This window comes from Amblyraja radiata, chromosome 5 (genome assembly GCF_010909765.2).
Source record: "Amblyraja radiata isolate CabotCenter1 chromosome 5, sAmbRad1.1.pri, whole genome shotgun sequence".
Classification (NCBI taxonomy): Eukaryota; Metazoa; Chordata; class Chondrichthyes; order Rajiformes; family Rajidae; genus Amblyraja; species Amblyraja radiata.
In genome coordinates, this window is record NC_045960.1 from 20,711,476 (window position 1) to 20,733,369 (window position 21,894).

General features: G+C 44.1%; 1 protein-coding gene across 2 annotated transcripts in view; it reads right to left on the reverse strand.

Moving 5' to 3' along the window:
* Positions 1–13,254, reverse strand: part of gclc (glutamate-cysteine ligase catalytic subunit) — a 67,272-nt gene extending 54,018 nt beyond the window's left edge. The window contains exons 1-2 of one of the 2 annotated variants that reach the window (XM_033020696.1): positions 13,001–13,254; positions 12,392–12,550 (exon numbers count right to left, since the gene is read on the reverse strand). In XM_033020696.1, the coding sequence (XP_032876587.1) occupies positions 12,392–12,541 (150 nt within the window). In that variant the 5' untranslated portion in view covers positions 12,542–12,550; positions 13,001–13,254. Of the gene's footprint in view, positions 1–12,391; positions 12,659–13,000 lie in introns of those variants that run through there. The other variant, XM_033020695.1, reaches the window with a different exon arrangement.
* Positions 13,255–21,894: the final 8,640 nt, after the last annotated feature.

The window sequence follows — 21,894 nt, forward strand, 5'->3', positions numbered from 1 at the left end:
ATAACATAAAACTAGAGGTTGTACATAGAATGGATTACGGTATGACATAGTTGGCACCTAAAATTAGGTTCCACTGTACTGTTTTGTACTGTATTAACTTCTAATAAAATAAACAAATTTAAAGAAGAAGAAAGAATCTAAGGGAAGAACGATGCAACAAGGGAAATCAAAGACAGCATTACACTAAAAGAGAAGGCATATAATATTGCACATTAGTGGGAAGCTAGAAGGTTGAGAAGCTTTTACAAACCAACAGAAGGCAACATGGAGAGAAAAAAAATATATAAGGGCAAGTTAGTCAATAATATAAAAGAGGAAAGCAAAAGTTTCTTCAGATATATAAAAAGAGAGGCAAGAGTGGACATTGGACCACTGGAAAATGATGCTGGAGAAGTGATAATGGGGAATAAAGAAATGGCAGATTAATTGAATATGTTTTGTTGTGTCAATCTTCACAGCGGAAGACACCAGCAACGTGTCTGAAATTGAAGAGTGTCAGGGGGCAGAAGTTAGTGTAGTTGATATAGAAGGTGCTTGGGAAGCTGAAAGGTGGATAAGTCACCTGGACATTTTGGACTACACCCCATGATTCTGAAAGAGGTAGCTTTAGAGATTGTGGACACACAAGTGCTGATCTTTTAAGAATCACTAGTCAGGGGAAATTTTAAAAAATGCCAGAAAAACTCTTCAACTTGGACATAAACCATTTCAGGAAGTAAGCTAATCTGGTAAAATCAGTTAACAAAACTAGATTACATCCGTTTGTTTGCATGTTTGTGCTTGTGAAAGCAAATAGCTCACCAAAGTGTAAACATCCTTATCTCACTCATGTGTTAAGAATTCACCTTCCTGATAAAATAATTGCAATTATAATGCTTTCACCTTGAGACATTCCAAGGATTTCATGGCCATTTAAGTACTTCCTTAAATCCCAGTTTTATTTTAGTACTCATTAATAAATCTCAATGTGGCTCCAATTTTCTCTTGAGCGGCGAATTACTCTTTTTGCATATAGACCCTCCCCTGGTCAGGCAGAACTGACTGTAACCCCAAAATGTCCAATGTTAGAAGTGCTGTTGGATGAGATTGCAAAAGTCACACTAGTAAATTAATTAGCAACAGATAAGCACAATTCTTAGTTAAAATTAGTTGGTTAATATAAATCTGTTCTGCAGATTCAAGACATACCGAACCACACAATGCTGGACTAAAGTTTCAGCCTCAATGCTCAGAGTATCATTTGCTCTACAATCATTGTGCTACTTTGGCCCCCATCTGAACTCAGTTCACCTCTATTGTAGACTAACCGTACAACACAGGAACAAGCCCTTTGACCCACAAAGAATATGCCGAAAACCATACCGAGTTCAATTACTCTCCTCTGCCTACATGTGATCCACATCCCTCTATTCTCTGGGTATCTAAAAGCCTCTTGAATGCCCCTATAATATCTGCCTGTACCACCAAACCTGGTAACATGTTAGAACTTGCCCTGCACATCTCCTTTCAACTTTGCCCCTCTCACTGTAGCTATGCTCTCTAGTCTTTGACATTTCCACCCTGAGAAAAAGGTTTTGACTGTCTACTAAACTACATCTCTCCTAATTCTAAGAACATCGGGTGGCGCCACCAGCAATGTTCACCTCGCCAACAGTCTGTCTGTCCTTTCTTCTTTTTTGTTATTTTTAGTATGTGTGAAAAGTATATTTTGGTGTTCCTTGGTTTGTTTTATGTGGGGAGTGGGGGAAACCTTTTTTTCAATCTCTTAATTCGACGGAGATGCGATTTTTCCATATCGTATCTCCATCCCCACTTTGGCCTAACATGGTGGAGTTGGTGTTTCCTGGAGACCGACGGGAGCTCCAAGTCACAGGAGTCTGCGGGGCTTCAACATCACGGAGCTTGCAATCCCTTTGCCGGGGATCGAAGCTCCAACCGCGGGGCCTGTGGCCTTTAACATTGTGAAGCCCGCGGTCTCTGGTAAGAAGAGGCCGACTCGGGAGCTCCAAGCCACGGAGAGAGTTTCAACCGCCCCGACGCCAGAGTTTCGATCACCCCGAAGGGGGCTTTGATGGCCCCGGATGGTTTGACTGCCCCGACCGCGGGAGAACAAGGAGGAAGAAGATTGAACTTTATTGCCTTCCATCACAGTGAGGAATGTGGAATCCACAGTGATGGATGTTTATGTTAACTTATGTGGTTGTGTGTTTTGTTGCTTTTCACTTAGTATGGCTGTATGGTAACTCAAATTTCACTGTATCTTAACTGGTACATGTGACAATAAATTGACCTTGAAACTTTGATCTATCAGGTCTCCCCTCAACCTCTGGCGTACTAAAGAAAACAATCCAAGTCTGCCCAAGCTCTCTTTGTAGCTAATACCATCTAATCCAGGCAGCATTCTGGTAAACTCTTCCTTACCCTCTCCAAAGCTGCCCTGTAATAGGGCAACCCTTAGCCACGAGCGGTACTCCAAATACAGCCTAACCAGAGTAACATAACTTCCTGACTCTTATACTCAATGCCCCAACCAGTGAAGGAAAACATACCACATGCCTTCTTACCAACCTTTCTACTTGCGTCACTATTTTCAGGAAACTATTGACTTGGATCCCAAGATGCTCCGTACAAAAATATGCCATTACAATGTAATGACATGAATAGAATATTTTTCCCCCTTGCATTCGAGCTCCCAAAGTACAACTTGCTCTGATTAAACTCCATCTGCCATTTACTGTAACTGGCCTGTACCCCAGCCTTCCTCACTCTCCGCAACTCTACCAATTTTGGTGTGATCAGCAAACTTAATAATCAACCCACCTCTACATTTACGTTTAAGTCTGTTACACACACACACACATAAACAACAGATTCTAACACAGATCCCTGTGGATATCTACTAGTCACAGGGCTCTCACTTAACATTTTTTCCTCTGTTGCCAGCCGGGCAACCTAGGCAGCTTTTAAGGTTGCCTAATGACAGTTTAGGTGGTCATTTAAGACGGCTTGCATGACACGTGCGATAATGTGCTCGGACGAAGTGCGTAGTTACCAGTCGGAAATATGGTCAATGAAGCATTCACATATTATTTCTGCTTCCCCACACCTTAAACCTATATCCTCTGGTTCTTAATTTTCCAACTCTAGGCAAAAGACTCTGTGCTTCTACCCGATCTCTTTTTCTGATTTCTTTTTCATTACTCCCTAGCAAAAGATACGTAAAAAGGAAAATATTAGTGAAGCCAAATGTAGCTCCCTTACAATCAGTGACAGGTGAATTTATAATGGGAAACAAGGAAATGGAAGAACAGTTAAACAAGTGCTTTGGTTCTGTCTTCATTAAGGAAGACACAAACAATCTCCCAGAAATACTAGGGGACCAAGGATCTAGTGGGAGGGATGAACTGAAGGGAATCCACATTAGTCAGTAAATGGTGTTAGGTAAACTGTTGGAACTGAAGGCAGATAAATCCCCAGGGCCTGATGGTCTGCATCCCAGAGTACTCAAGGAGGTGGCCCTTGAAAACCTGGATGCATTGGTGATCATTTTTCAATGTTCTTTCCACTCTGGATCAGTTGCTGTGAACTGGAGGGTAGCCAATGTAACCCCACTTTTTAAGAAAGGTGGGAGAGAGAGAAAACAGGGAATTATAGGCCAGTTGGCCATCCATTGATAATGGGGAAGATGCTTGAGTCGATTATTAAAAATGTTATAGCAGCACATTTGCAAAACAGTGACAGGATCGGTCAAAGTCAGCATGGATTTATGATGGGGAAATCATGCTCGACTAATCTTCTGGAATTTTTTGAGGATGTAACAAGTAGAATGGATATGGGAGAGCCAGTGATGTGGTGTATCTGGACTTTCAAAAAGCCTTTGACAAGATCCCACACAAGAGATTAGTGTGCAAAATTAGGGCAATGGTATTGGGGATAAGGTATTGACATGTATAGAGAACAGGTTGGCAGACAGGAAGCAAAGAGTAGGAATTAACGGGTCCTTTTCAGAATGGCAGGCAGTGACTAGTGGGGTGCGGTGCTGGGACCCCAGTTATTTACAATGCATATTAACGATTTAGACGAGGGAATTAAATGAGACATCTCCAAGTTTGCAGATGACACAAAGCTGGGTGGCAGTGTGAGATGCAATGAGGATTACTATGAGGTTGGGTGAGTGGGCAGATGCATGGCAGTATAATGTGGATAAATGTGATGTTATCCACTTTGGTTGCAAGAACAGGAAGGCAGATTATTAACTGAATGGTGTCAGATTAGGAGAAGGGGAGGTGCAACGAGATCTGGGTGTGCTTGTATATCAGTCTGAAAGTAAGCATGCAGGTACAGCAGGCAGTGAAGAAAGCGGATGGCCTACATTGCGAGAGGATTTGAGTTTAGGAGCAAGGAGATCCCAGTTGGACCGTCCTACTGCAGTGGTACAGGGCCCCGGTGAGACCATACCTGGAGTATTTTGTGCAATTTTAGTCTCCTAATTTGAGGAAGGACATTATTGCTATTGAGGGAGTGCAGCGTAGGTTCACCAGGTTAATTCCCTGGATGGTGGGACTGACACATGAAAGAATGAGTCGACTGCTCTTGTATTCACTGGAATTTAGGAGGATGAGAGTGAATCTTATAGAAACATATCTATCTATCTATCTATCTATCTATCTATCTAATTAAAAGTCTCATCTTGACCACTGCTGTGATTTTTGGCCATCTTACTCAGTCCTCCTCCACTGAGCCAGCCCCGAGTATTTTTACCATAGATGAAAAAGAAAAAAGTTATGAGTGTTTAAAAAACCTTGAGATCAGCTGATTGGTCCTCTCGCCTGTCAATCACTGTGATTAAGGTAACGCCCCTTCAGGGGGGGGGGGGGCAGGGCAGGGCTATAAAACCCCAGATGCCTAGACGCGAGTCTGTCACTCACAAGGGAGAGGCCACGACTGTTATTCTAAGCTGTGAATCAACTGAATGTGAGTCTGCAATATACTTGCAATAAATGATTTGTTAGCCCTTAATGACAATGCCATGAGTTGTTTGGCCTGCTGCCCTGCCTATGCTTGAAACTGCAATGCTTTAATAGGTCCGACTGTGTTTGGAAGGAATCAATGCTTTATTAGGTCCGACTGTGTTTAGTCCAAAACTCCAGCTCATTTTGTGACTTCCACCTAGTGGACAGGTAGCGCTGATTGCGTAATTTCCGGTGAGTGCAGATGTCGTGCTGATTGTGGAAGCGCCACTGAATGCGGGAGCCCCACAGTGGAGAGACCGCGCTCAGCCGTGTCAGTAGATTCAAGAAAGTTTAGTCATATATATGGTGTGTCAGCGTGTGTGAGAGTATGAGTGTGTGTGAGAGTGTGCGTGTGTGAGAGTGTGCGTTTGCGTGTATATATTGGAATTGGTGGAGGTGGAATATTGCGTTGGGGGACCAGCCCTCCCGTGTGAAGCTGGGACCCAATGGATCTCACTTAGTCTAGTATATTACTAAAACTCTCATCTTTACCACTTCCTGTCTGCGTGGTAATTAAATTTGCGTGTATATATTGGAATTGGTGGAGGTGGAATATTGCGTTGGGGGACCAGCCCTCCCGTGTGAAGCTGGGACCCAATGGATCTCACTTAGTCTAGTATATTACTAAAACTCTCATCTTTACCACTTCCTGTCTGCGTGGTAATTAAATTTGCGCAAAAACAATCCCCCACAGCGCTACGATTTTTCACCACCTTATTCACCATTCTCCTCTGCTGCAAGTCAAATAAGTTTTGTTCCGATCGGTGAAATAGCACAAAAGTTATGAAGGTTCCTCCCCCCCTACCCCACCTCACACACACCTTCCCACACCCCCCTCCCCCACACCAGCTCCCTCCCCAGAGTGGTGGATCATTGCTTTGAGGGGACGGGTCTCTTAGTCCAGTAAAATTCTTAAAGGATTGGACAGGCTAGATGCAGGAAAAATGTTCCCGATGTTTCGGGAGTCCAGAACCAAGGGTTACAGTTTAAGAATAAGGGATAGGCCTTTTAGGACTGAGATTGGGAGAAATTTCTTCACCCAGAGTTGTGAATCTGTGCAATTCTCTGCCGCAGAAGGCGGTGGAGGCCAATTTACTGGACATTTTCAAGTGAGAGTTAGATTTAGGTTTTAGGGCTAAAGGAATCAAGGGATATGGGGAAATAGCAGGAACGGGGGTACTGATTTTAGATAATCAGCCATTAACCATATTAAATGGCAGTGCTGGCTCAAAGGGCCAAATGGCCTACTCCTGGACCTATTTTTCCGTTTCTAAAGACCACTTTTTTCTACACAGGTTTCCAAAGACACGTGGGCTAGTTGGCCGATTTGAATTGCTGTTCAGATGACTGATAGAGTATGGGAGTAGTTGAGGAAATAGAGGGAGCATAGGTTAGGAGAGAAATAAGTGGGGGGAAATGAAAGTATTCCGAGCCAGTATTCCCGGGATGGCGGGACTGTCATATGTTGATAGAATGGAGCAACTGGGCTTGTATACACTGGAATTTAGAAGGATGAGAGGATATCTTATTGAAACATATTATTAAGGGATTGGACACACTACAGGCAGGAAACATGTTCCCAGTGTTGAGGGAGTGCAGAACCAGGGGCCATAGTTTAAGAATAAGGTGTATGCCAGTTAGAACGAAGATGAGTTAAATCTTTTTCACCCAGAGAGTTGTGAATCTGTGGAATTCTCTGCCTCAGAAGGCAGTGAAGGCCAATTATCTGGATGTTTTCAAGAGAGTTAGATAGAGCTCTTAAAGATAGCAGAGTCAAGGGATATGGGGAAAAGGCAGGAACGGGGTACTGATTGTGAATGATCAGCCATGATCACAGTGAATGGCAGTGCTGGCTCGAAGGGCCAAATGGCCTACTCCTGCACCTATTGTCTATTTATGTAATTTCTCATTTCCACCCTCATCTACAATGTTAGATTATGACAAAACAAACCACACCTCAAAATAAGGTATGCATGCAAACAAGAGTTCAAAGTGCTAAACAATCTCTAAGAATGCCATGTCACAATACTTAGATTCAAGTTACTCACAACAAAAAAAATTGCTAATTAAGCCTTTCAATGTTTAAGGCTGCACCCAAACAGTTTCCCCCATGGCAGATTATTTTATCAATTGCCAATTTTTTTTTTGAGTCGATGTGTGATTTGAAACTGTTTATTTAAAATATCACAATTCCTTATCTTTATTTTGATTTCAGAAAACAACCCAAGTTTTCCAGTCTAACCATGAAACAAAACCAGTCCTGGAAATAGTCTAGTAAATCTTTTCTACACCAATCAAAGCCTTCAAATTCAAATATTATGAATTAGATAATATTCCTTGCCACATTATTCAATAAGAAAATTTGAGATAAATCCACCATTCTAACAAATTAACTATTCACCCTAGTCATTATGTCCAAAAGTGCTGGCATTTTAAGTAACTTTAAATCATTAAGCAGAAATGTTGAAACAGATGCTGGTTAATACACAAAAGGACACAAAGTGCTGGCGTAATCAGTGGGTCAGGCAGCATCTCTGGAGAACATGGATAGATGATGTTTCGGGTTGGGAATGGTTGTAAGGGGGTGGAGAAGAAAGCGGGAAGAAGGGAGAGGTAGGGCAAAGTGCCATAGGTAATAGGTGGAAACGTGGTTGACAATAGACAACAGACAATAGGTGCAGGAGTAGGCCATTTGGCCCTTCGAGCCAGCACCGCCATTCAATGTGATCATGGCTGATCATCCCTAATCAGTACCCCGTTCCTGCCCTCTCCCCATATCCCCTGATTCCACTATTTTTAAGAGCCCTATCGAGCTCTTTCTTGAAAGCATGCAGAGAACCTGCCTCCACCGCCCTCTGTGGCAGAGAATTCCACAGACTCACCACTCTGTGAGGAAAAAGTGTTTCCTCGTCTCCGCTCTAAATGGCTTGCTCCTTATTCTTAAACTGTGGCCCCTGGTTCTGGACTCCCCCAACATCGGGAACATGTTTCCTGCCTCTAGTGTGTCCAAGCCCTTAACAATCTTATATGTTTCAATGAGATCCCCTCTCATGCTTCTAAACTCCAGAGTGTACAAGCCTAGCTGCTCCATTCTCTCAGCATATGACAGTCCCACCATTCCGGGAATTAACCTTGTAAACCTACGCTGCACTCCCTCAATAGCAGGAATGTCCATCCTCAAATTAGGGGACCAAAACTGCACACAATACTCCAGGTGTGGTCGAAGATTTTGCAGTGGAGCCGAGAAAATATAGAAACAAGGAACTGCAGCTGATTAATACACAACAGGACACAACATGTTGGCGTAACTCAGCAGGTCCGGCATCATCTCTGGAGAACATGGATAGTCAACTATCTTGTGTAGGAAGGAACTGCAGAAAGGCACAAAATTATGGAGTAACCTAGAGGGACAGGCAGCATCTCTGGAGAAAAGGAATGGGTGACGTTTCAAGTCGAGACCCTTCTTCAGTCTGAAGAAGAGTCTCGACCCGAAACATCACCCAGGCCTGTCCCGCTGAGTTACTCCAGCGTTTTGTGTCTACCTTCGATTTAAACCAGCATCTGCAGTTCTTTCCTACACAAAGGAACTGCACATGCCGGTTTAAATCAGATATACACAAAATGCTGGAGGAACAGGCAGCATCTCTGGAGAGAAGGAATGGGTGACGTTTAGCGTTGAGACCCTTCTTCAGTCAACTATCTTGTTACATATGGCCAGAACCATTTCCAAATGAAAGCATGCAAAACAGACGTCAAAGTAAATTATCTACAGTTACTACCTCATTGATGATTAGTCACTGTAATCGAGAATAAATTCAGAGCTCACAACATACATAATACAAAGCTGTCACATATAACAACCAATATTGGGTTTGCCAAACAAATGATTTAATTTTGTAACCCAGGAAACTATCAATAGACAACACTTGGTGGTTGCAATCAATGTACTGTATTTATATCTGTCAGTATTAAACCAGTAAAGTGCTCTCCAATTGGAGATATTCCATTTCAAATGCAACGATAAACCAAGGTGGTTTTATGTTTGGTTGATACAAAACATCAGCTAAGAATTGCAGTAACCAGAGCAGTTTTTCCCACAAGCAATTAACATATTATACTGGATTTGTCTATTCAATCTAATTGTGTGCAAATTTGCCGATGCATTTCTGCTTCAATAATGGTTACTATCTGGCACATTCAATTGTCACCTTAAATATTTATATAACATTGCAGTGAGGCTCATAATGATTTGTACAGAAATAACTAAGTATAAATAACCCAGGGCAATAAGGTGAGACAACAGAGCACCGGCATTTGACAGATATCGGCCAACCAGGCAAACCATATGCAAAGTTCATTAACCCTGTTATGGAGAAGCACCCAGGCAAAAATGATAAAAAGATAAAGAGAGTGAAATTACAAGGAACTGCTGGTGTTAGTTTAATACAAAAAAGAACAAATCATCAATTATTTCAAGCATATACTACACAGTAACCAGGTTTTAAATTATGAGATTTAAACAAAGTTCTGGAGTAACCCAGTGGGTCAGGTAGCATCTCTGGAGAACATGGGTGGGTGGTTTCCTGGCCTGAAACATTACCCATGCATGTTATCCAGCGATTTGTGACATTTTTTGTAAACCAGCATTGTAAACCAGTTGTGTTCAAAAGGGAACTGCAGATGCTGGAATATCGAAGGTACACAAAATTGCTGGGGAAACTCAGCGGGTGCAGCAGCATCTATGGAGCGAAGGAAATAGGCGATGTTTCGGGCCGAAACCCTTCTTCAGACCAGTTCCTTGTGTCTAGATTGAAATTACTAGTGCTATGTAAACAAATGGCGCTGAAGATAGTGGTTAGTGATGTGTCAGGTCGGAACCCTTCTTCAGACTCTGAAGAAGGGACCCAGCCCAAAATGTCACCTATTCATGTTCTCCAGCGATGCTGCCTGACCTGCTTAGTTATCCCAGCATTTTGTGCATCCCATGATTGAATGGAGGAATAGACCCGATGGTCCAAATGGCTCAATTCTGCTCCTATGACATGAACATGTGCCCACAGGCATCAGACATCTTCAGGTAATATATTTTACACCATCTTGAGATCGAGAAAGGTTTTGACTGGCTGTATAGGAAGGAACTGCAGATGCTAGTATACACTGAAGATATACACAAAATGCTGGAGTAACTCAGCTGGACAGACAGTATCTCTGAAGAGAAGGAATGGGTGACGTTTCGGATTAAGATCCTTCTGCAGACTGAGAGTCGAGGGAGAGGAAAGCTGGAGATATGGAACGGTACCAAAAAAATTTAAGGTGTGAAAACAGCAGTTCAAAGCAGGGGACAATCAAGGAAACGCAGAATGGTTCATTGTTGGCTGAGGGAAAGGTGACAATGAGGCATACATGCAGTAGAATTCACAGGAAGACAGTGAAACTAGTTGGAGAACTAGGGTGGGAGGAGTGACGGAGAGAGAGGGAAAGCAAGGGTTACTAGAAGTTAATAAATATTCATGCTGCTGGGTTGTCAGCTGCCCAAGTGAAATATGAGGCGTTGTTCCTTCAATTTGCATTTGGTCTCACTCTTGACAGTGGAGGAGGCCCAGGACAGAAAGGTTGGTATGGGAATGGTAGGAGGAGTTAAAGTGTTTAGTAACCGGTAGTTTCCGACTAGTTTCACTGACCTCCTGACTAATTTTACCATTTGTTTACCTCGTTGTTACCTTTCCCTCAGCCAACAATAAACCATTCTACATTTCCCTTGGTCATTGTCTGCTTTGATCTATCATTTTCACACCTTACATCTTCTTTGTACCCTCCCATATCTCCAATTTCCCTCCCCCGACTCCCAATCTAAAGAAGGGTCGCGACTCGGAATGTCACCCATTCCTTCTCTTCAGAGTTATCTCAGCCTATCTCACTGAGTTCTGCATCTTTTCCAGACAATTTATTTTACTACTTGGCACAGCAAATGTGGGCACTGGCATATTTCTTCTGTCATTCAATAATTTGGAAGTTTTAGTACCCATGTGGTCAGCCCTCACAACACTAATTTTGAGTAAGAAGGAACTGCAGATGCTGGTTTAAACTGAAGATAGACACTAAAGTAATTTTGAGTGTCTGGGGTTTTCATTCTCAAAATTTTTTAGAATGTTGATTTGAACTTTAACTCAAAAGGTGTTGGATAGTCTGGTCAGCTCAGATGTACTCCTATTATAGATGCAATTCTACAGAACCATTTGTCTACACCCATAAAAGCAATGCAGCCATATCTACAGAAACTCCATTTAATCACCTGTTGTTATCTTTGTTCTTAAAAGGTTTTATACTTTAAACACAATAAAAGGACAATATAATTTTAATTCCCTGCTAACCTAGCTTCAATCTGCATATTCAGCAATTACTTAGATAGCTGGAGGAGAAGGTGACCAAGCTTCAAATACAAGAGATACAGTGCCCTCCATAATACATGGCACAAAGACCCATCATTTATTTATTTGCCCCTGTACTCCACAATTTGAGATTTGTAATAGAAAAAAAATCACACGTGGTTAAAGTGCACTGTCAGATTTTAATAAAGGCCATTTTTATACATTTTGGTATAAAAAGGCAAATAAATAAATCATGAGTCTTTGTCCCAAACATTATGGAGGGCACTGTGAATGTAGATTTTTCTCTTCCTGACTGTTTGCAGTGGGCACTAAATGTATTATTTCCCCAGGCTCACAGAATGCACACTACTATCTGTGAATCGCATTCCTAGAGAACTGTTAATTGTGGCCTTGATAAATATATTTACTTTGGCCAACCACCATCATTCTTCAACCATTACACCAGAACTCCACTCGATTAGTCAGAATCAAAACAAAGGAGCGGAACACATTCATCCAAATTTGCACCCAGCTTCAGGACAGCAGATGTGAACTGTCATAATGTATTGCCCCCCCAAACGGGACTGTACATCTGGAATTTATCTCATCAGTCGCCATTTCATCTATCAACTCGCTAAAAGCCTTTTCAAGGCAGGGAGCGGAAACCACACAATTTCTGACACAACGCTTCTGATGAAGGTCCAACTGAAGCGACTACCAAAAGCAAAACAAAAACATTACAAACTTAAATAAAAACACAAGAAACACGTGGAAGCCACTCGGACTAGGTAAACAGTGGCAGCGGGGGGAGCATCAAAGGTTTAAGATGGGGTTCAGTCGGTCCCGCTCCCCAACTATAATTGGATCCGCTGCGATTTCAAATCATGTCCTTTTGTTTCGGGTGTCTGGCTGGTGAATGGGGATGGGAGCAGAGGTTCCTGTGTGTTTTCCAGGCATTCCCACCCCCATCCCATCTCTCCTCCCGATTCGAGGAACACTCAGCTCACTCACCTCGTCTCCCCATTTCAGCACGTCCTTCTGCCGGTCCTTCACCTTGTGGTAGATGTTGAGGAACTGGATGATGCCGTGTTTGCGGACGTGATCCGCGTACCTCTTGGTCTCTTCCCAGTTCAGCGGCGATCCCTCCGCCAGGAAACCCATGGCCCCCGACTGCGGCGCCGAGTGAAGGGAGGGAGGGAGGGAGGGATGGATGGATGCAGAAAGTGAAATTGAAGCTGAGCTCATGCGTGTGGAAACCCCCGTTAACGCGGATCCTCTCGCCGTTAAAACCCGCATCAGCCGCCCGGTCGCCGTTAATGTGCACCAGCCCGCCCGCCCGCCCGCCCGGTGGTCGTTACCGCCCGGTCTCTACGCGTCGTTACCGCCCGGTCTCTACACCGTTAAGGCGCATCTTAACCTCCCGGTCGCCGTTAACGCGGATCTCCCCTCCCCTCCCCGATGGACGTTAACACTCATCACCCCCCCCGGTAAACCATCCCCCGGGGGCCGGCGATAACCGGCATCGTGCCGTTAACGTGTATCTCTGCACCGTTGACTCGCATCTCCCCCTCCCCTCCCTCCCCTCCCTCCCCAGCGCCGGTAACACGCATCATTCATTACACCGTCAATGCGCGTCGAGCCCGCCTTGGAGAGAGAGGGAGCTTGGTTTGGTGTCTCCCTCACAGGCAGCCAGCCAGTCGCCGGTAGAGGTAGAGAGCGCGGGTGGAGAAGCTTCAGCCGCCCGGCGACGACGAGCACACAGTGAGTGAGTGAATGAGTGGAAGAGGAGCGGGGACCGGCACGCACACAGTGAGGGGGGGGGGAGGAGCGGCGGCGGTGACGTCGAGCACACAGTGAGTGAGTGAGTGAGGGGGGAGCGGCGGTGACGATCAGCACACAGTTGGTGGGGGTAGGGGCGGGGGGGAGGGGGGAGAACCGGCGCGCACGCTATAGGGAGGTGATGGGCAGCACTCCCTCACCGCCCGCCCAGCCAGAGCATTGCGCGACGCCCCTCCCCCCCCACGTGACCTCTCACTGCCCGCACCGCCTCGCCCCCGCCACGTGATCTACCCTCCTCCCACTGCCCGCCACATGATCTACCCTCTCCCACTGCCCACATCGCCACGCCCCCGCCACGTGATCTACCCTCTGCCCGCCCGCTCGCACCACCACCACGCCCCCGCCACGTGACCTACCCTCCTCCCACTGCTCGCCCCCCCCACTCGGCACCGCCACGTGACCTCCCACTGCCCTCCTCTAGTATCTTTGCTCCTCCCTTTGCTCCCGCTCAGCGCCCCCTCCATGTGACCTCCCGCTCAGCGCCCCCTCCATGTGACCTCCCGCTCGGCAGCCTCGGCCCGGTTGGGGGGGAATGACTCAGCACTTTGTGTGGCGGCCGCAGTCCAAGATGGCGTTGTTGCCGGCCCCCCAATCCCCGGGGGGTGGGGAGGATACAGGAAGCTGCGTGCCTTTGCCGTCTGTAAACAAAAGCTCTCTTTCCATACCCTTTTAAACATGTTTTAGTTTTTATGCTAATAACATTCTGAGGTGAAATTGAGCCTGCCCCGTCCCCTGAGCAGCTGTAGTTAAAACAAAATAAACAGGGTCTCGACCCCGAAACGTCGCCAGTCCATTCCATGCCCCCGACTCAGATGCTGCCTGACCCGCTTAGTTCCCCCCGCACTTTGTGTTTTGCTGAGCTGCTGTACTGGGGAGGTCACAGTGTGGGGAAGAGGTGCTGGTTTTTCATATAAAGGATCCAACTTGTGTACATACCATCAGACTCAAAAATAGATTCCTCCCCACTATTATCAGACTGTTGAATGGACCTTTCAAACTCAGGATGGAGTCTTGCTCCCAACCTACCTCATTGCAGACCTTGCACTTTTTAAACTGCACTTTCTCTGTAACTGTAGTGCTGTAACACTATATTTTGCATGCTGACATTATTTTTGTGTGTTACCAGTAGGTATGTTGCAAAGCCTACCTGAAGCATCGTTGAAAATCTGCCGCTGCGGGTGTGCGCGATTTTGGCGCCGTTTAGAGGGGGCGGGTTTAAAACGCGATTTTCTCTAGGCTGTTCAAATCGAAGATGTTCAGCCTAGTTAATTATTAACGAAAAATCGCTGGAAGACCCCGTCGCAAAAGCTATTATTAGTTTGTGGTGAATCTCTGGAACTCCCTGCCACAGAGGGTAGTCGAGGCCAGTTCATTGGCTATATTTAAGAGGGAGTTAGATGTGGCCCTTGTGGCTAAGGGGATCAGAGGGTATGGAGAGAAGGCAGGTACGGGATACTGAGTTGGATGATCAGCCATGATCATATTGAATGGCGGTGCAGGCTCGAAGGGCCGAATGGCCTACTTCTGCACCTAATTTCTATGTTTCTATGTTTCTAAAGGCCTCGTATAATAGTTATAGTAGTTTAAAAATCAATCTCTAAACCCGCGACCGCCAGCAACCGCAGGGTCCCATAGAGCAAACCACAGAGGGTATGTAGCTTATTTTTACATTAAAAAGGGCTTCTAAATGATAGTTTGGATTGGATAGTTATAGGATGGTAGCATTGGATAGTTATATGGATGGGAAAGGAATGGAGGGTTATGGTCTGAGCGCAGGTATATGGGACTAGGGGAGATTATGTGTTCGGCACGGACTAGAGGGGTCGAGATGGCCTGTTTCCGTGCTGTAATTGTTATATGGTTATATGGTTATAAAGATCCCTTTATACAAAGTTTAATATTGCGAGTAGCTCATTTTGGGCCCATTATATCCCGCAGTATTTTTCTGGGCATTTGGGGCACAAATCTACCACAATGTGAACGTTCTAAACCAGCGCGTTCCACAGGGACCCACTGGAAAGCTGATTTAAATGGGCATTTATTTACAGCAATTGAACACTAAATTCCTTCCATTTGGCCTATAAATTAATGTGAATGAGATTTAAAAATCATGTTTTATTGTGAATTCTTTGTGAATGTTATTTGGACATTTAGGCTATTTAAAAATGTTAATCATTTATTAAGAAATGGATAGATGTTTAGATCTAGTAATTGAAGTCTGAAATTAGCTACAATTAGGTAACTAACTAATTATATGCTTTAATTTCAGGTCATCCAAGTAAGATTATTTTATATTTGTTTCAGAATGCTTCAATCTATGATAACTGAAAATTTCATTCAGTTCTCTTAATTTTTAAGAAAGTTATGGGCTTTTGACTGTTCACGATCACAGCTTTTTTGTTATGTCCATAGAAAATCAATAGGGAACAAGATGCTCATTTCCGAGTATGAAAATGGCCATAACCTTTTAAATACTTGAGATATGAAAGTGAATTAGGTGTCAAATTAAACTTATTTTTATGCTTTATCTGATGGGACAAATTACAGACTTGATTTTTAAAATCTCAAAATTTTGTAACATTGCTATTACCAGTTGTACTTGTGTTATGTCTTGATTGTACTTGTCTATAGCATGGTTTGATTCTTTAGTGCCCTCATCCTTTCCGACCCAACCATCCCCTCCCCAGATACTTTCCCCTGCAAACACAGGAGATGCAACACCTTTCCCTATACCTCCTCCCTCGCATTTATCCTGGCAGTACTTCCAGGTGAGACAGAGGTTCAGCTGCACCTCTAACCTTATCTACTGCACCCTTTTTTCCTGGTGTGGCAACCCATACATCAGTGAGACAGTGTAGACTCAGCGACTGTTTACTTGGTGCTGAATACTTGGTCACTTGGGCCTGCTGGATATGCCAGTTGCTAACCATTTATAGACAATAGGTGCAGGAGTAAGCCATTCGGCCCTTCGAGCCAGCACCGCCATTCAATGTGATCATGACTGATCATCCCCAATCAGTACCCCGTTCCTGCCTTCTCCCCATATCCCTTGACTGCTATTTTTAAGAGCCCTATCTAGCTCTCTCTTGTAAGCATCCAGAGAACCTGCCTCCACCGCCCTCTGAGGCAGAGAATTCCTCAGACCTTCCACTTTTTAAACTGCACTTTTTCTGTAACTGTAATGCTGGTCCCACATTTTTGTGTGTTACCAGTTGTACTTGTGTTATGTCTTGATTGTACTCGTCTATAACATGATTTGATTCTTTAGTGCCCTCATCCTTTCCCACCCATTTAACTTGCCTCCCACTCCAGAGTGAGGCAAAATGCAAACTGGAGGAACAACACCTCATATTCAGCTTGGGTAGCTTACAACCTAATGATATGAACATTCAATTTTCTAGTTTTAGATAACTAATCTTCCTCTCCCCCACCCTCATTTCTCTGTGCCTCACCTGGATTTGTACCCATTTCTCCCCTTTCAACGACATCCCATCTGGCTTCACAGTTTGTTCCTCTTCTACCCTTATCTCACATCTTTTCATTTATCTCTGGCCTTTATCCAACCATCAAAAAAATCCCTCACCTGTATCCACCTATCCTGCCCGTCCTCTCTTCCAGCTCTCTTCCCCCCCTCCCCCATCAGTATGAGGAAGGGTTCTGACCTGAAACATCACCTCTCCTTGTTCTCTAGAGACACTGCCTGTCACTCCAGCACTTTATTTGCATTAAAACAGCACCTGCATTTCCTTGCATCTATAGTACGATTTGACTGGATAGCACATAAACAAATTTTCACTTGATACATGTGACAATAATAAATTAATAACATTTTTAAAGGTGTAGGACAGTACTCCGCTGGGCAGATTTCGTGAAAGGGCCTTGTTTTTCTGTCAGCTGTGTTATAAAGTCCACACACTGCCCACGAGATTTGCAAATTATCACAAATTAAAAACTACGGCTGAATGATTAAACCTGACGGATTTAAAAAGAGGAGTTAGAATGACCAAGCAACTTTTTCATTAAAGATTTACAAATTAAAAGATTGAATTTCCAATGTAGACCACTGTTTACAACAATGTATTACTTATTTTAATTTAGTTTAGAGATACTGGATGGAAACAGGCTCCAATGCCCACTGAGCATCAATCACCTGTTCACAATAGCTCAATGTTATTTCACTTTTTCATCCACACACTATACTTTAGGGGCAATTTTATAGAGGCCAATTAACCTACCGAACCGCATGGGCATGTAGGAGGAAACCGGAGCGGCTAGAGTAAAATTACCGGAGAACATGACAAGTCACAGGAGAACATGCAAACTCCACACTGACAGATCCGAGGTCAGGATCGAACTGGGTCTGTGGCGCTGTGAGGCTGGGCTCTACCCTTTGTCAGCAAGACAAAGGAGATAGTGATTTACTTCAGAAAGTGAAGTAGTACACACATCCCATTCTGCACTGATGGGGCTGAAGTAAAGATGGTCGAAAGCTTCAAGTTCCTTGGAATAAATATCACCAGCAATTTTTTCCTGGATCTACCACATCAAAACTATGGCCAAGAAAGCAAATCAACACCTCCACTTCCTTAGAAGGTTTGGGAGGCTTGGCATGTCCCCCACAACTCTCACCAACTTCTACAGATGCCCTCTAAAAAGCATGTTATTGTTTGGCAGCTCCATTCAAGATTGCAAGAAAGTGCACAGAGTTGTGGACATAGTCCAGATCATCACCTAAACCAGCCTCCCTTCCATTGGCTCCATCTATACTTGGAGATCATGCTGTCTGGGCAAGGCCCAGTCTCACCCTGGTCGCTCCCCCTTCCCTCTCATCAGGCAGGAGGTACAGAAGTTTGAAAGCGTATACCTCCAGATTCAGAAACAGTTTTTTTCCCCAGCTGTTATTGGCTAACTGAATGATCCTCTCATCGGCTAAAGTGCAGTTCAACTTCCCATTGGAGACCTTTGGCTTGATTGTATTCATGTATAGCCTTTTCTTTGACCCTATCACTGCACCTCGGTACATGTGAATAATATACTAAACTAAACCAAATACACTACAGTGTTAACCCTAATTAACCCTAATAAATGTTCAGCTGGATAAATGGCATCTATGGACAGTGAAACAGATTTCATATTCTAGGTTGATAACCTTTCATCACACGTGTGCAAATTGTGTATGTGAGGTTGATAATGTAACACACAGTCTAATAGTGTAATTTTATTGATTGTGTTATCTGGAGGTTTCAAAGCACAGTGACCAATAATGCTTCTTCAGACTTGAGTCTGTTTACAGCCAAGGAAGTGCTGGACGTCCTATGATGTATAAAGGGAGACAAATCTTCTGTGCTTGATCAGATCCATCCAAGACACAGTGGAAAGATAGAGAAGACATTGCATGAGTCCTGGCCAAGACATAAAAGATCATTAGAATACTGGCAAAAGGCACCAGAAAACCTGAGTGTGGCTTGTGTTGTGCTGCCCTTCCAAAATAGAGCAAAGAAAAACCTGAAAACTATAGACCAGTTGGCCTAACATATGTAATAGGAGAGGATTCTGAGTGATGAGATATACATGCATTTGGAAAGATGGGTTGATTAGGGATAGTCACTATGGTTTTATAAGTGAGTGGTTGTTTTTCAGCAATTTGATTGAGTTTTTTGAAGAAGTAACCAAGAAGGTTGATGAGGGCAGGGCCATGGACAGTCTACATGGACTTCAGCAAGCCTTTTTATAAGGTTGTGCATTGTCGGCTGCTCTAGAGGATTAGATCACATGGGATCCAAGGAGAGCTAGTTAACTGAATACAGAATTAGATTTATGGTAGGAAGTAGAAGGTGGTGGTGGAAGGTTGTTTATCGGACTAGAGGCTTGTGACTAGTGGTGTACTTCAGGGATTGGTGCGGGCCCATTACGGTTTGTCACCTATATAAACAGTCTGGATAAGAATATGCAAGAGAACCTAGAGAAGAAATTGCAGGAGCCCTGACTGAAGTAAATTGATAATCATTAAACATGGTTGAAGTGCCAGAAGACTGGAGGGTGGCTAATGTTGTGCCTCTATTCAAGAAAGGTTATAAGGAAAAGTCTGGGAACTATAGACCAGTGAGCCTAACATCCATGGTAGGTAAGTTACTGGAGAGGATTCTGAGGGATTAAACATTTGGATAAACAAGGGCTGATTAGAGATAGCATGGTTTTGTATGTGGGAGATCATGTGTCACAAATCTGATAGTTTTATGAATAGGTTCTTGATGAGGAAGGATGGACAAGGCAGGAGAATGGAGCGAGGAGAAAAAAATAGATCAGCCATGAATGAATAGTGGAGTGGAGTCAATGGGCTGAATGGCTTAATTCTGCACCTATGTCGAATGTTACAGCTGTGCAACACATTGGTGAGGTCACATTTAGAGTAGTGTCCTGAACTTTAATTACCCTGCTATAGGAATAATATCATTCAGCTAGAAAGTGCAGAGAAGATTGATGAGGATTGAGGTTAGGCAGGCTACGACTTTATTCGTTGGAGCTCAGGGGGCTGAGAGATGATCTTTTAGAGGTGTATAAAATCATGACAACAGGGTAGATGCACAGTCGTTTATGCAGAGTAGGGGAATCAAGAACATAGCTTTATGGTAAGAGGCGAAAGATTTAATAGGAAACTGAGGGGCAACTGGAATGAGTTGCCAGTGGAAGTAGTTGAGGCAGTTACTATAACAACATTTAAAAGATATTTGGACAGAAACGTGCATAGGGAAGGATTAGAGGGATACTAGATGAAGTGTCACACAGGAGGCTTGGTCCCCCAATGCAATATTCCACCACTCACCCATCGCCTCCAACTGCACAGGCGAGCTCGGAGATAAGACGGGGGAAGAGCCATGGGGGAGAGGGGGGTATCATGGGGGAGGGGGGCAGGAGCCAGCAAGGGGGACCAGAGAGGAAGGTGCTGGAGCTGCGGGGCGTTGTGGTGGTGGTGCGTTTGGGACTCACAGCAGGCGCTGGACGCTCTCCTCCGCCGGGATCAGACTCTCCGATTTCCTTTTGGCGACATCTCTGACTCCGCGCCGTTCGGGCCGCTTCCGGTCCCTCCAAAAATTGTGTCCATTTGGAGACTTCCGCCGGCCACCCGCAGCATCCCTCAGCTCCAGTAAAGACGCGATGGCGCAGGAAGGGGCAGACAATCCCAGGGAGTGATAGGAGAAGAGACCAATTGCATGACGCCGATTGGCAGGAGAGGAGATCGATCTGCGCACGCGCGTTTTTTACGATTTTTATACCTCACTAACTTTTACAATATGCTACCGATTGGAACGTAACATGTTGCACTCGCAGCACAGGAGAACAGCGAGTGAGCTGACGAAAAATCGTAGCGCTATCCCATACCGTTTATGCGCAAATAGAAAAACCGTGCAAACCGCAAGAGCACGAGATCAGAGTTTTAGTTATGTATAGAATAGCTAGATAGACAGACAGACAGACAGACAGACAGACAGACAGACAGATAGATAGATAGATAGATAGATAGATAGATAGATAGATAGATAGATAGATAGATAGATAGATAGATAGATAGATAGATAGATAGATGTGTATATATAGATGTATAGATAGATAGAAGATAGATAGAATAGAATAGATAGATAGATGGACCAAATGCAGACAGGTGGGAATAGTGTAGATGTGGCATCTTGGTCAGCATGGACAAGTTGTATGACTAAGTTAATTGCGGATTTTGAATAATAGTGTGCTTTGGCACCCAAGGCTTGGACTGTCAGATCTATACCGAGAGCTTCCCAATCCAGCAACACCCAGGTTTGGACTGATTTTACCTTGAACTATCTATTTTTCTGTTCATATTTATTGAGGTTGTGGCAAAGCATATGTTGTTCAGTACCTAGAATTTACATAGCTCAGTAGACAAGATTGCACAAGGGTCCTTCGGAAATATTAAGACAAATTAATTATCAAATTAAAACTATTTATTATTCAGCACCAAATTATTAAGTCAAAACCATTTCTCCAAAAGCTTCCACTGAAATAATCAGTAGATCTGTACTCTGTCAGATCTAATACCTTGGATGTGTATTATGCAATGCCAGCATCATTCCGTATCAATTCGACTGCTCACTGGAGCAGATTCAACTTTCCAGAAAAATTGACACAAATTCACCACCAAAAGATAATAAAACACAAGAATCCAGTGTGAGGTTTTCATTGAAGATAGACACAAACTCAGTAGGTCACGCAGCATCTCTGCAAAAAAAAGGACGGGTGGCGTTTCAGGTCGGAACCCTTCTTCAGACTGAAAGTAGAGGGGAGGGAACTGGAGGTAGGAAAAGGCCAGAACAAATCAGAGCAGGCAACAAATGACCAAGGAAGGGTAGAGCCCACAATGGCCCATTGTTGGCTGGGGAAGAGGCGATAATCAAGGGATACAAAGGTGCGAACAGTGCAACTAGTAGGATAACTGGGTGGGGGAGGGGAGGGAGAGCAGGAATGCAGGGGTTACTTAAAATTAGAGAAATCAATGTTCATACCGCTAGATTGTAAACTTCCCAAGCGAAATATGAAGAAGGGTCTCGACCCGAAATGTCACCTAACCCTTCGCTCCATAGAAGCTGCCTCACTCGCTGAGTTTCTCCAGCATTTTTGTCTACAAGCGAAATATGAAGTACTGT